This window comes from Anolis carolinensis, chromosome 1 (assembly GCF_035594765.1).
Source record: "Anolis carolinensis isolate JA03-04 chromosome 1, rAnoCar3.1.pri, whole genome shotgun sequence".
Classification (NCBI taxonomy): Eukaryota; Metazoa; Chordata; class Lepidosauria; order Squamata; family Dactyloidae; genus Anolis; species Anolis carolinensis.
The window spans coordinates 280,263,645-280,278,898 of NC_085841.1; the positions used below are offsets into that span (position 1 = coordinate 280,263,645).

Sequence of the window (15,254 nt, forward strand, 5' to 3'; positions counted from 1 at the left end):
TAGAAGGGGCCTCTGAAATAGTTTTGCCAGTTCCTTCCTCTTAAATCTAGTTTACCAAACCTGCTATCACTAATCAGTCTCTCATACAAATATTAAACAAGGCTGAGTCTGCTTAGTTTTCAAGATCAGACAGGATCTGGTGCCTTTATAGTATGTATAGGATGTTATATTTATTTAATGTTTAATTTTTGGTTAGTTTTATAATTTTATACTGAGTTTGTTTGATTTGTTATTTGTCTGCTTTTAGCATTGAATGTTTGCCAATTGAAACTTTGTTGGGGAGATAGGGTGGGTTATAAATAAATAATAATAATAATAATAATTATTATTATTATTGGCTAGTGTGTGTGTTTATATATGCCTTGAAGTTACCTGTTAACTTATGGTGTGGTGACCCCCTGAATTTCATAGGGTTTTCTTAGGGCAAAGAATGCAATTGAGGTGGTTTGCCATTTCCTTCCTTTAAAATATAGTTTTGTATTTATTGGTAATCTCATTTAAGTAATAACCAGGACTGACACTATTTGGCTTCCAGGGTCACTCTATAATTGCTCCTGAATTAATGTTAGCTCTCTTGCCAGTGACTGCATCACTTTGCCCTGTCTCTGTCTCTTGTCCATCTCTTTCTGTCTCACACACAACCCTTTTTATGCTTACCTGAGAGTAAATCTCACTGACCTAAGATTGATCCTGAGTGTAAACAGGAAGCAACAGGTATTTTTAATAATCTGTCAAAATTCTCCACTTGCGGAATAGAATAATATGTACCTGTAATCTGGATATGAAAAGAGAGGGCAATGTTTCTCTTACTCCCATCAGCATGTTGTAGTTTGGCAGAGATGCATTAGTTGATTTTGGGACTGAACAGAAGAAGAGCATTTTAGAATAATTTCTTCTTCAGAAGGGGACTAAAAGCTAAAGGAAGGATTAGTACTATTTGGCTAAAAGTACAGGCAGGTGAGCACGGATAGCACTGGTGAGTGACTTCTCTTGCAACATCTGAAAGAGCAACTGTTAGATTGCTGTAGAGAAATTATACCTTCAGACTCAACGTATATGTTGTAGCACTAGTCTGCTCATTTTTCTAATGATTAACAGTTCTGTTCCCAGGGGGACAGTTCTCAGTTCTTTAACACAAATATAACCCTTGTTTTAAAGTAATAATGTTGCTCAGATAAAAACAATACACTTGAATGTAGTCTTAGCTCCATTGAACTGCAGCAAGAAATCTGTAGTACTGAACTATCATATCTAGTTTCTTCACACCATAAGCAGAAGGAAGATAATATAGGTTGAGTATTTCTTTTTTCAAATACTTGGAACCAGAAGTGTTTTGGATTTCCCCCCAGATTTTGGAACACTTGTATTTGCATACACATACATAATGAGATGTCTTGGAGAGGAGACCCAAGTCTGTTAATTTGTTTCATCTATCTATCTATCTATCTATCTATCTATCTATCTATCTATCTATCTATCTATCTATCTATCTATCTATCTATCTTAGCTTGAAGGTAATTTTATGCATGATATATTTATTTTGCATGAAACAAAATTTGTGTGCACTGAACTATTACAAAAGCAAAGTTATCACTCTCTCAGCCATCTGTGTGGACAATTTCAGATTTTGGAGTATTCTGGATTTCTGGATAAGGGATGTTCAACCTGTACCAACCAGAGGAGTAAATCTGAGAAACAGGATGAATGTCTGGCTGGAAAGCAGTGAAATGGCAAAGCCTTATTTTTCAGGGACTGTGTCTCAAAATTTGTCATTTTGTCTAACAGGATGAGGAACTCAGCAGCCCTCCTGATATTTGTTGAATTATGATTCCCCAACTTCCTCACTGTTGGCTGTTCTCACCCTGATCTAATAACAGGTCAATAGCTAGGATATCAAACAGATGAGGAGATGTGTTTTATTATTTGCCATGCAAGCGGCATGTGGATGAGGTAAAGCAGCCAACCTTTTCAGTTACACAGTATTCTACAAAGAGGAAGAATTCCTGGATGGTACTGCGTTTTGCCATTTTCCAACAAAAAGCCCACATCACTAATCCTAGCTGTGGTAGGTTTGGTTTATGTGCAAAAAACTGGTGATGATAAATTATGCATCATTTATTTTACTTCATCTGCTCCAGATTTCATAAATTAAAAGAAAACTGAGCAGCAGAACTATCAAAAGAGAATACTTGGGGCTTCTGTGGTCCTTATCAAGCACAACACGGTAATATTCAGTTTGACTAGGACACCAAAGTGGAAGCTTGCAAAGCATGGCCTTTACCTACTTTGTGACTTTTCTGCAAAACCTCTGGCTCATGCCTTGTTTATTTCTTACCTACATTACTGTGTGCTTGTCCTCCTTGTTGTTTCTCTATGTTGTTCTAATGTCTACTCAACATGCAAGTGCCAAGATGTTTAACCTTTTTTTTGTGCTTATATGACATTCTTCCTTAAATCTTCACACCGGCTTTCTATTAGCCCACATATCCATCACATGCACCTTGCCTTCAAAGCATGGCCTTGTTTTTGCCTTACCAGCTCATATCCCAGGGCATCTTTTCTTATCCTGCTTCACCAGGACTTTCTCTTTCAGAAGATTCTGTTTTCCCTCTTTTACTGATCTTCATGCTTGGAGCTGCCTTACAGAATTAAGTCTGTACCCAAGAAATTTGATTTGACTTGCCTTCAGTTTAATAAGAGAAGCCCAGCTAGTTCAATGAAAAAATAGTTAAAGTACAGTACTTGCAAAGACATTATTAAATAAATTCTTAATTCTCCATCAGGAAATAAATATGCAGACAGATCAATGGTCAGTCCATCCATTGGAGGAGAAGTCAAAGGAACTTTGGCCCATTCTACACTGCTGTAAAATCTAGATTATCGAATCATATAATCCACATTATCTGCTTTGAACTGGATTATTTGAGTCTATACTGCCATATAATCCAGTTCAAAGCAGATAACCTGGATTTTAGATGGCAATGTACTAGGGGCCTTTGTCTGAGGACTCCCATTACTTTTCCTATGACTATGGACTAATTGAAAACATTTATATCATTCTATAATTCTTTTAAAATTCAGATTTCCTCCTTAAAACTTTCCTTTCCCACCAAGCCTTGATTCGCTTCCCTAGTTTTCATCTCCACTGTTATTCAACCTATAAGCCCATGTACATGCAGCTGAAATGACCTCACATCATTTTCTTGTTTATTCCTGTTTATTCTGCTTTTCTGATGTTTTTCTTGTTTAAATCATAGAATGCAAACTTTCTAGTTACCGGAATCCATTATATTTTACACTGAATCCCTCTTGCTAGTCCTTTTCCATCATCATCTGGTGACATGTCATTGATTTCTAGGACCATTTATGGTCCAGAGCTGCAGTCAGTAAAACTCTGAAACCAAAAAACAACAATAACATGAACACCATAATCCATCATATATCCCCCAGAGTGTGTGTGAGTATAAAGACAGAAGAGTTTCAATAAGACAGAATTGGGAAAGCATATGTGCCTTCAGAATCCTACCATGAACCAATCACTTCTAATAATTGGAAGTAGTCATTTGTAGATCTTTTGAAATCAATTCCATGGAAATTATAATTTAAAGTAAATACAGGTAAAACAAGATATATGAAAATGAAATATGGGGCAAGTATTCCACGATGTTTTCTGTTTCACACTCTTACTTATGGGTCTTCAGACCCTTTTTTTGTCTTGAAAGTAGAAAATATCAGAGATATAAGAGAATACAGAAAATGGATACTGCTGCTAATTACTCGTATTATGAAATCAGTTTGCGATCTCTTTTTTGTTAACAAGTGGTGGTCTCCTGTTGTGAATATAGTTAACTTATAATAATATAATAACTTTATTCTTATATCCCACCCCATTTGCCCGAGGGGACTCGGGGTGGCTCACATGGGAACCAAGCCCAACAAGATACAGTAAAATACAACCATATAAAATACATACCAATCACAGCAAATTAAATACATCAGAGTTAAAAACACAACTTCTTTACATTTAAGGCAACCGTAAGTTAAATTGTTGCTTCTATTGAAGCAAACTGATCTGAAGAACTCCAATAAGGTTGATGGTGCATTAGTAATATAGAAATCTGTCACATTTATCACTTCCATGAGAAATAAATACGAATGCCGTGCTTGGCAGAGCGTTTTCTCTTTCTTTAAAGAGGAAGAATAGCCAAAGATTATGTATAGTAATATGCTAGAAAATCTTAATTGCAATAGCATGCATGGTCATTATTAATATTGTATTCAAGTATGATGGCCCAGTAGAGAAAGTGAAGGGATGCTAACATAAAGTTCATTACTTGTTGCTCAGTTAAATGAAACTTTTGTGAACTTTTCTGCATTGTGCAGTTAGATCTAGTCAACATGAAAATTTACTATGAGTCACACTTACAAAGAGTTTAAGAGTGGACGAGTTGTGGCTCTGATTATAGCTCTTTCTGCACCAAGGTCAAGTACTCATAGGCTGCAATGCAGGCCAAAACAAACGCTCTATGATCTACTACTGGTTTCCTTTTAAGTCCCCTTCCTTAACATCCTTTCATTTCACTCCAGCGGACATTAATGTCTTTCCTCACCCCTCTTCATTTTACAAACATCTCTTAAAAGAAGGAAGGAATTTTGTAGTTTTTTTTGTTGCTGCTGTAATTCCAGTTTCTTTAAGATTCTATTTAAAAGAATTGGAATCATTTTATCTCTAGTTAGAGCTATTGGTTCCAATACTTTGTGTGCAAACACATCCATTAGCATATCACACTAACATCCATCAGGATTTCACATACATTTCTCCCAGAATTGCACAGCCGTACTTCACAAGAAACACAGATTGTAGTGGTTTTCCTTACTTCATTTTTCTCTTTCAATGCTGCAGGCTCCTTGCTCCTGCAACAGCAATTTTATTTTGGGAAGCAAGCCCCATAAGGGATTCTTCCCACTACTAAACAGACATGAGCCATAAGCCTTCCTCTCTGAAAAATGATTGATTGAAATCTCACATCTTAAGGAAAACAGATTTTTATAAAACCAGGAAGAGGCATGTCCATGAAGTATCTAAGCTACCAACAGATATATTTTGAAAGTCACACAATCACCGCAAACAATATGGTCATAGTTATAACATGGATCAAACTTTTTGAATCACTTAACTATTAATTACCAGCATTTTTGAAATTTGATCAGATTACACCACTGACCAAGTAGAGTTTCAATGCCAAATCCCATATTGATGGGACATCGTTTTGATTGTATAATGGGTTACATTATTTACTTACATTTAATTAGTTAGATTTATATCCTGCATCTCCTTCATTGAACTCATGGCAGAGTAACTGTGGTCTGTCTGAGAGGACTGGCCCAAGGTAATAATAATAATTTTATTTTTATACCCTGCCTCCATCTCCCCGAAGGGAATATGTTATGATTGAGCCTCATGGCTCTGTTACTGACAGACGTGGGCGTAAGACTCCTCGAGAGTCAGATACTCTCGAGGAGCGAGAGAGAAAAAGACTGCGAGACATATTTGCAGCACCATCTGACGAAGAGTCTTTCGAAGGGTTTACGGAGAGAATGGAGGAGGGGCTGGTTAGCTCAGAGGAGGATGAGATGGATTGGACTCGGGTAAGGGAGGAATTGGGTGCCACTGGCCATGATGGGACAGAAGATGAATGGGGACCTTCAGGATTAGACCCATGGCTTAGCTGGAGGGATGGGACGGGATCCACAGCTGGAGATGCTGTTGGGCGTAGTCAGAGGTGTTCCAGCTCTGACGAGGAAAGTGATGAGGAAACGCCCGGGTTAAGGAGGACAGCTGACAGTGATGAAGATTTGTAACTGGCATAAAATGGGGCTTGGGAGCAATTGCAAATTGCGTCGGGCAAGGTAATCTGGGCAAACGCTTGGGATCCGTGTGTGTGTGGGACGCTTCCCTGAAGACTTGTGTGCTTTCCTGTGCTGTGACGTAAGTTGATTGAAATCCAGGGTCAGACGGCGGGAGGGATTGTGTGGGCATTTGTTTGTGCAAACCTGTGCTTACTCTTATTAGCTTGACCTTCCGTCGTCTTTCTGACGGATGCCATCTCCTGCTTTGAGAACCCGGACTGAACTGACCACGGCTTGTCTTCCCCCCTTCTTGGACTTGGAAAAACTACAAACGTCTGCTTCTGGCTTTGATTTACGGAACGGAACTGGTCTACTCTACTTCTACAATCCTTGGCTGAATTGCTCGTGTTGGAGATCCTGTCTACTGTGTGTGTGTGGGAGCGACGCAAGTTACTCTAAGCACAGTGCTGGCAGCAGAGAGGAATCTGCTGCCAATTAGTTGCATTCTTTGTATCTTTTGTTCCTTGGCTTTCGTTCTGTTAATACCTAGGCTGAAGCAAGCAGTTTGTTTTTACCCGGATTAAACTCCGGTTTAATCCGGTTTATCTTTTGAACATTTACTTTTGTCCCTTTTTGCTCCTAAAGGCAAAAACTGCCTGGCCCTTGTGTTTTTACGGGCATTTTTGAGTTCTGTAATCTAATAAACTCTGTTACTTTGAATCTTGTGGCATTCTGTCCTTGACAGATTGCCCGACGCCCATAAAAAGTTTATTGCAGCAATAAACCCGTCAGGAAGACGATGGATGAGTTAAGAGCCAAAGTAGACCAATTGCAAACGGCCTTAAGCCAAACAGCTTTTGCTGTGAAAGGACATGTTTTGACTCCTGAACGCTTTGACGGAACCAGGTGCAAGTTGCCAACCTTTTTGGCACAAGTGGAGCTTTATTTTTCTCAGCTCAGTGCTCATGCTTTTCCTACTGACACTAGCAAGGTGGCTTTTATTTTGAGTTTGTTGACCGGTCCCGCAGGACAATGGGCCACTAATTTAATTTTGGGAAATGACCCAGTCAAGGACAATTTGAATAATTTCAAAAGGTTGTTAACTGATACTTTTGGGGATCCTCTCCGCACGGAGAACGCTGGGTGGGCTCTGTATCGGTTGAAACAGGGAAAGGGGACTGTTTTGGATTACTTAAATAAGTTTAACCTGTATCGCCACCAGCTGGATTGGGGGGAAAATGCATTCATGCTTTTATTTACTGCCGGGTTAAGTGATATGCTCCAGGATGAATTAGCACGCTTGGAGCCGGCTGAAAGCTGGGACGCCTTAGTAGCTAAGGTGTTGCGTTTAGACGCAAGGTTCGAGGCTCGTAAACACTCAAAAGCAATGTGTGCGCCACCTATGCATGTAACCAGGGCACCTGTGGTGATGGGGGAAGAGCCCATGGAGCTTGGGGTCTTTAAAAAACTGTCTACAGAGGAAAAGAGCCGTAGGAGGCAGCTGGGCTTGTGTTTGTACTGTGGGAATGCTGGGCATTTTGCCAAAAATTGTAATGTGAAACCTTCCCAGCTTTCGGGAAAAGGCCAGCCCTAGTGCGACGTGAGTCCAACGCACTAGGGCTCCTCAAGCAGTCAACTGAGGGGAGGAAGCATGTTTTCGTACCCATTACATTATCTGTTGGGGGAAGGGAACTTGTTTCTACTCTGGCACTGCTGGACTCAGGAGCTACGGTCTCCTATGTAGATATTGAGTTTGCTAAGAAGCATGGCATTCCTAGAGTGCGCAAGGCATGCGACGTGTGGGTGGAGGGAGCAGATGGGAGACTGCTGGAGACTGGGGTGGTTAACCAGGAAACCTCAGCAGTAACGTGGGAGGTGCAGGGAGTAACGGGAACGTTTGTGTGGGATATTACGAGCTTGCCTAGATATGATGTGATCCTGGGGATGGATTGGCTAGCTGTAGTAAACCCACAAGTGGATTGGGCAACACGTAAAGTGATCTTAAAGAGGCAGGATTGTTGCACTCTAAACGTTACTCATGCTGATATGGAGGGAGTGCCTGCTGAGTATGGGGAGTTCTCTGATGTATTTTGTAAAAGAGAAGCGGACAAATTACCACCGCACAGGCCATATGATTGCGCCATCAAGTTGGCAGAAGGTGCGAAACTGCCAGCAGGGAGGCTGTATGCCTTGACTGTACCGGAAAGGCAAGCTTTGCGGGAGTTTTTAGATGACAATTTAGCCAAGGGGTTTATTCGCCCATCTAGTTCTCCAACTGCGGCACCAGTATTCTTTGTAGCCAAAAAGACTGGGGAACTTAGGCTGGTCTGCGACTATCGGATCCTAAACAAATACACCATTCGGGATAGGTACCCGCTCCCTTTAATCTCGGAACTGTTATCAAGGGTGCAAGGGGCTAAGGTCTTTACCAAGCTTGACCTGCGGGGGGCCTATAACTTAATCCGTATACGGGAAGGGGATGAATGGAAGACGGCATTTAACACGTGTTTCGGATGCCACGAGTTCCGAGTCATGCCTTTTGGGCTTTGTAATGCTCCTGCGGTCTTCCAGAGGTTCATGAACGATGTGTTCAGGGACCTAATTGACCAATTTTTAGTGATTTATTTGGATGATATCTTGATTTTTTCTAAGGACGAGAAAGAACATCGTCAACATGTCAAGCAGGTTCTGCACCGACTGCGGGCTAATGGGCTTTTCGCCAAGGCTTCCAAATGCGTTTTTCATGTGCCTGAAGTGGAGTTCCTAGGTCATGTAGTGTCAGGTAGGGAACTTAAAATGGACCCACATAAGGTTGACGCCGTCAACTCATGGCAGGAGCTGAAAACTAAGAAGGATGTACAAAGGTTCTTAGGTTTTGCTAATTACTACCGGGAGTTTATTCCGAATTTTGCAAAGCTCACGGTACCTTTGACGCAGCTTCTGCGCAAGAAACAGCCATTTGTGTGGGGGCGGGAAGCTCACGAGGCGTTTCTACAACTTAAGTCTAGTTTTCAATCAGACAACATACTAACCCATCCTGATGTTGACAAACCGTTCGTGGTAGAAGCGGACGCTTCTAGCTACGCGTTGGGGGCTGTATTGTCTCAGAAAGATTCCTCAGGGACCTTGCGTCCCTGTGGATTTTACTCGCGGCAACTAACACCCTTCGAGCAGAACTATACCATATGGGAGAAGGAGTTGTTGGCGATTAAGGTGGCGTTTGAGGTGTGGCGGCACTGGCTTGAAGGGGCACGGCACCAGATCGTGGTCAGATCTGATCACAAGAATTTAGAGCACTTGCAAACAGCAAAGAAGTTAAACCAGCGTCAAATCCGATGGGCTTTGTTTTTCTCCAGGTTTAACTTCAAGGTGCAGTTCGTAGAGGGGAAGGCAAACTTGCGGGCCGATGCTTTATCCCGCAAGCCGGAGTTTAAGACCAATGAGCAGGTTGTATGTCAGACCATCTTGCCTACTGCCTCTCTGTGTGTTGTAGATAATGAGCTCGGGTTACATGACCAGATCCTTGAGGCTCAGAGGGATGATGTGTGGACACAGGAGCAACTGATGCTGCTCTCAGCAGGTAATCGTACCATACTGCCGCATCTACAAGATCAAGACGGAGTATTGGTACGCAGGGGGCAGGTCTACGTACCAGTGGGGGCCCTCAGGTTGGAGGTGATTAGAGCCCACCATGACGAACCCATGGCTGGGCACTTTGGCAGATTCAAGACCGTGCAGCTCATTACCAGGAGCTATTGGTGGCCAAAGATGCGGCAAGACATTCTGCGCTTTTGTGACAGCTGCGCCGTTTGCCAGCAGAGTAAGACGCCTGTTGGGCGCCCTAGAGGGTTGTTGTCGTCTTTACCTGTTCCGGACAGGCCATGGCAAATCATTTCCATGGATTTCATTTCAGATTTGCCTAAGTCTGGGGGTTATACTTGTATTTGGGTGGTGGTGGATTTATTTAGTAAACTGGCTCATTTTATTCCTTGTTCAACCATTCCGGCGGCCCCTACGTTGGCCTTACTATTTACTAAGCACATCTATCGTTTGCACGGAGCACCCGAGGTGATTATTTCAGATAGGGCTCCGCAATTTGTGTCACGCTTTTGGAAACATTTCCATGAGTGCTTGGGGACTAAGTTAAACGTTTCTTCAGCCTTTCATCCGCAAACGGATGGACAGTCGGAACGGGTTAATGGGCTCTTAGAGCAATATCTGCGTTGTTTTTGTTTAGATCAACCCACGGCTTGGGTGAAGTGGCTACCGGTGGCGGAATTTGCTTACAACAATGCGGTGCACACATCTAGTCAGCATACGCCGTTTGAGCTAACTTATGGTTTTCACCCACGGGGAGGTGTGGCGCCGTCGACCAATGTGGTCTCTTCGGACCCTGTGTACCGCTCTACGGAAATGGCTGCATTGCATGATGTTGCCCGTCGCTTACTGCTGGAAGCTAAGGCAACGCAGAAGACTCAGGCTGACCGCCACAGGCAGGCAGGGGAGGAGTTGGAAGAAGGGGATTTGGTGTGGTTATCTTCCAAACATATTAAACAGGCTGGGGGAAAGTTTGCGCCTCGGTATTTGGGTCCCTTTCCTATCGTTAAAAAGATTTCTTCCGTTGCGTTTCGTTTGCGTTTACCGTCTAGTTTAAAGGTCCATCCAGTCTTTCATCGTTCGCTGTTGAAACTTGATACCTCTAGTCGTCGTGGTGCTATAGCGGAGGGTATCACTGCCACTTCTCCGCCATCGGGGGAGGAGGCCTTTGTGAGAGGGGATAGTGTTATGATTGAGCCTCATGGCTCTGTTACTGACAGACGTGGGCGTAAGACTCCTCGAGAGTCAGATACTCTCGAGGAGCGAGAGAGAAAAAGACTGCGAGACATATTTGCAGCACCATCTGACGAAGAGTCTTTCGAAGGGTTTACGGAGAGAATGGAGGAGGGGCTGGTTAGCTCAGAGGAGGATGAGATGGATTGGACTCGGGTAAGGGAGGAATTGGGTGCCACTGGCCATGATGGGACAGAAGATGAATGGGGACCTTCAGGATTAGACCCATGGCTTAGCTGGAGGGATGGGACGGGATCCACAGCTGGAGATGCTGTTGGGCGTAGTCAGAGGTGTTCCAGCTCTGACGAGGAAAGTGATGAGGAAACGCCCGGGTTAAGGAGGACAGCTGACAGTGATGAAGATTTGTAACTGGCATAAAATGGGGCTTGGGAGCAATTGCAAATTGCGTCGGGCAAGGTAATCTGGGCAAACGCTTGGGATCCGTGTGTGTGTGGGACGCTTCCCTGAAGACTTGTGTGCTTTCCTGTGCTGTGACGTAAGTTGATTGAAATCCAGGGTCAGACGGCGGGAGGGATTGTGTGGGCATTTGTTTGTGCAAACCTGTGCTTACTCTTATTAGCTTGACCTTCCGTCGTCTTTCTGACGGATGCCATCTCCTGCTTTGAGAACCCGGACTGAACTGACCACGGCTTGTCTTCCCCCCTTCTTGGACTTGGAAAAACTACAAACGTCTGCTTCTGGCTTTGATTTACGGAACGGAACTGGTCTACTCTACTTCTACAATCCTTGGCTGAATTGCTCGTGTTGGAGATCCTGTCTACTGTGTGTGTGTGGGAGCGACGCAAGTTACTCTAAGCACAGTGCTGGCAGCAGAGAGGAATCTGCTGCCAATTAGTTGCATTCTTTGTATCTTTTGTTCCTTGGCTTTCGTTCTGTTAATACCTAGGCTGAAGCAAGCAGTTTGTTTTTACCCGGATTAAACTCCGGTTTAATCCGGTTTATCTTTTGAACATTTACTTTTGTCCCTTTTTGCTCCTAAAGGCAAAAACTGCCTGGCCCTTGTGTTTTTACGGGCATTTTTGAGTTCTGTAATCTAATAAACTCTGTTACTTTGAATCTTGTGGCGTTCTGTCCTTGACAGAATAGGGTGGCTTACATGCGGCCAAGCCCAGGTGATTACAGTCATCAAAAGATAAAAACACATCCAAAATAAAATGCTGTTATACATATTAAATACAGTAAAATAACACAATGTCACAGTAAGACAAACATGATATAAAAACCAGAAGGTCAACTGGTGAGTTGCAGGGTGGAATGGGGAATATAACCTGGACTTCCCAATTCCCAGTGTAACACACAAACAAGTAGGCAACTATTTTTTGTTTAAGTAAGGTAGTTAATTTGTAGGCTTTATAATGATAGAATGCTGAAAACATCACTCTCTTTAACTACAGAGGCACTGCCATGCCTGTATAATATTTCAGCATGAGGGAAGGTGAAGAAAAGGGCAGCCAAAAGGATCAGGGAATTGGAACAAGTTCTCTGTGAGAAAAGGCCAAAAATTCCATTTATAAATACAGCTAAGTGCAAACATGATAGTGGTTTAGCAAACTATGAAAAGTAGATTTAAAAGAAAATAAGAAATGTCCCCCGCTCCTTCATAATAATAATAGAATTTGAGGTTATTCAGTCAGACAGATTGTTCACAGCCTGTTCATGAATGCATCATTAAATTTATGAATGTGCAGATTTATTATAGTCATTAACAATTTTACAAAAAATGTTTTAAAGACACATAATACTTGAAACTTTCTAAATAAATAAGCAGCTGTATCTAATCAAAGGAAACCACTGACACGAAATTAAACTAGAACTGTAAGTTTAACAAATATACAGTAACTGAAGGTTGTATCTAGGTGATGTTTTCCTGTTAATGGAAGGTTTTTTGAACCAGTGACTTTGTAGCCCATGTAGACATGCTCTAGGTTAGACAGGAGGAAGATTATAAAATTGATCAGTGGCTATTTGTTGTGATGTCCATGGATAACCTCTATGTTCAGAAGCAATGTATCCAATGCTTTTCTGTCTTACTTGGGGACTTCCCAAAGACCATCTGATCAATCCCCGTTGGAAGCAGGAATCTGGATTAGCTTTAATCCTGGGTTCATAAATAGTGCAAATGTTTCCAGAGTCAAAAAGTGCCTTGATACTAACTTACTGTACTTTGTTTATTCAGGAGTCCCCCACAAGCTCACAGTGTTTTGGTTTATTTTTTTTCTTTAGACAAGGGAAAAATTACCCCGGGCACAGCTTCTGTTGTAATTTTAGAACCACATAAAGAAAAAGCTGCCTCCAGCAAAATTACTCACACTGTACAATTATTAAAAACCTTACAACTAATAAAATTATGGGAGTCCTTTCAGGGTTTAGTCCTGGCAACCTGAGTGGCTTCTTGCTGATGACAAGATGAGTAAGTGAATTACTTGATGAAAAAAGTAAATGAAGAGAAAAAAAGGGATCTTGTGGAGGAGGCTCTTATAAATGAACTGTCAAATGAAATAAAGTTAAAGGGAAATCTCCTGCTGTAAATGCATAGGTCTGGCACTTCTAATAAAAATCAGAACCCTAGAGGAATTAATTACATCAACATTACAGAAAGAATTCATGGAATTGCAAAATGTAGTGGCACAGACCAGCACGAACTGCTGTTGCAAGTGGGCGAACCTGCAGGAGAGTCTTAGCAATTTCTGTGCTGATATGCAGGACATTGTAGTCACATAATAGCCGCTCAGACACACCGATGAATAATAACATTCTGGGGTAATGACAAATGATATTACACATACTTTGCAACTGAAGTCATGTAACTTTGTTTCTTAGTTTATATATTTGCATGTGTATACTCACTCCTGCGTGCATGTAAATGTTAAAAATATTCTAAGAGGCAATGATTTCCAAATAGAAAACACTAAAATGAATTTTAATTACATTTTAATTACATTTGGAAAATAAGTTAAATGATTTCTGGACAATTGGTAATACTGGTAGCAAGGGCACTCAATTATTCGCAGGCAATAGCAGGCACCCCAGGGTTTCTCCAAGAAAGATCTTTAGTCTGAGCAAAGAATAGAGAAAAACTCTGGTACATCATAGCACAATAGGATTATGGGCAATCTGGAAGAAATCCTTGATAGCTATTTGTACTACAGGGTTCTCTATCTAAAGGGTCAGCATACTATAATGGTGTGAGCCAGGATTTGGATCCCTGCTCAGCTGTCACCCCCCCCCCCCCCTCCACAAGTGTTTTGTATAGGTTCACCTTAGGGTCGCCATAAGTTGGAAATGACTTGAAGGCACAGAGTAACAACAAACTCTCTTTCTGACATCTCTAATTAAATTAGTCTTTTTGGACGATAATTTGGCCACCCTTATGATCTGACTGGTTGAGGCCTGTGAGTATCTATTCTCTCAGTAATCTGGACATCACATATAGACATGTATCAAAGTGACTAAAATGCATTTATGACTGGGAGAATTATTCTGCTAACGTTTGCTACGCATAAGAAGTTCTATTCCCAGCCAATTTTTAGAGGGCAACCTAGCAGCTTGCAACTAATTTCTTTATAAAGAATATTTGCCGGTTTCTTAAAAGCAAATATGTATACCATATTACAATTAAGAGTATGTTGTTTTTAAATGTTTTACTACTACTGCATTTGAGTCTGCAGAGTTCAGAGCTTGTTCACACATGGCCGAGCCTCCTTGAAAGTTCAGGCTCTCAACCCCCCCCACCCCCTTTCTTTTTGTCAGGTTACTTTATGTAACACCATTAATCACCTATGCCTAGAGCTGTTTCAGTTAATTAACTGTGTAATGCTGTCTTCATTAAAGAGTAAAAAATTATCTGCCCCCATAGCAATAAGTTGTTATTATGGGTCTATAAATAATTGAATTGCATATAATAATATTTTTCTTCATTATAAAAATCAGTTTAGAGTTCAGTAAAATGTAACACCAGCTACAAATGTACAATAAGTGAGATTGTTCAACCTTAATTTTCCTGCAATTTTTACAGAAACAAACAGCAAAGCTAGTATAAGCAACATTTGGCAGAATGAACCCAAGACTAGTGAAAACACATTTGCATATCTTGCACAATGACTTCTGGAAGCAGAATGTGACATGCTTGATAACAACAACAACAACAACAAATGTTCAAACTGACTGGATAATCTAAATTATATGAATCATAATATTGGGCACACTCATCTGTCTAATGTTTTGAGGATGATTTTGTAATATTTTATGGACATATTATATTTTCCTCTGACATTTTCTTCTAATATTTTCCTCTAAGATTTTCTTTCTTCAGTTTAGCCTTGAATATTAGGCATATGAGTTAGTAAAATAATACATTATTCTGGACTGGTTTGCATTTTTTCTGATTTTGAAAAAATATTGTTTTTCTGTAAAACAAATTGTTTGCACTGGGTCACTTAATTTTAGTTCTAATTTTAAATATTTTCATAACAGTGACAATTTATACCAAATGACCTCACAGCTTGAATGCATGACTTGGAATCAAATGAACTTGGGATCCACACTTAAAGGGT

General features: G+C 41.2%; 1 protein-coding gene across 3 annotated transcripts in view; it reads left to right on the top strand.

The window, feature by feature from the left end:
- The window catches only part of wt1 (WT1 transcription factor), a 73,411-nt gene that overhangs the window by 25,965 nt on the left and 32,192 nt on the right, over positions 1–15,254 (top strand). For 2 of the 3 annotated variants that reach the window (XM_062967764.1, XM_062967765.1), the window contains exon 4: positions 15,175–15,252. The exons of the other annotated variant lie outside the window; for it this stretch is intronic. In XM_062967764.1, the coding sequence (XP_062823834.1) occupies positions 15,175–15,252 (78 nt within the window). The remainder of the gene's footprint in view (positions 1–15,174; positions 15,253–15,254) is intronic. 3 annotated transcript variants of the gene reach the window in all.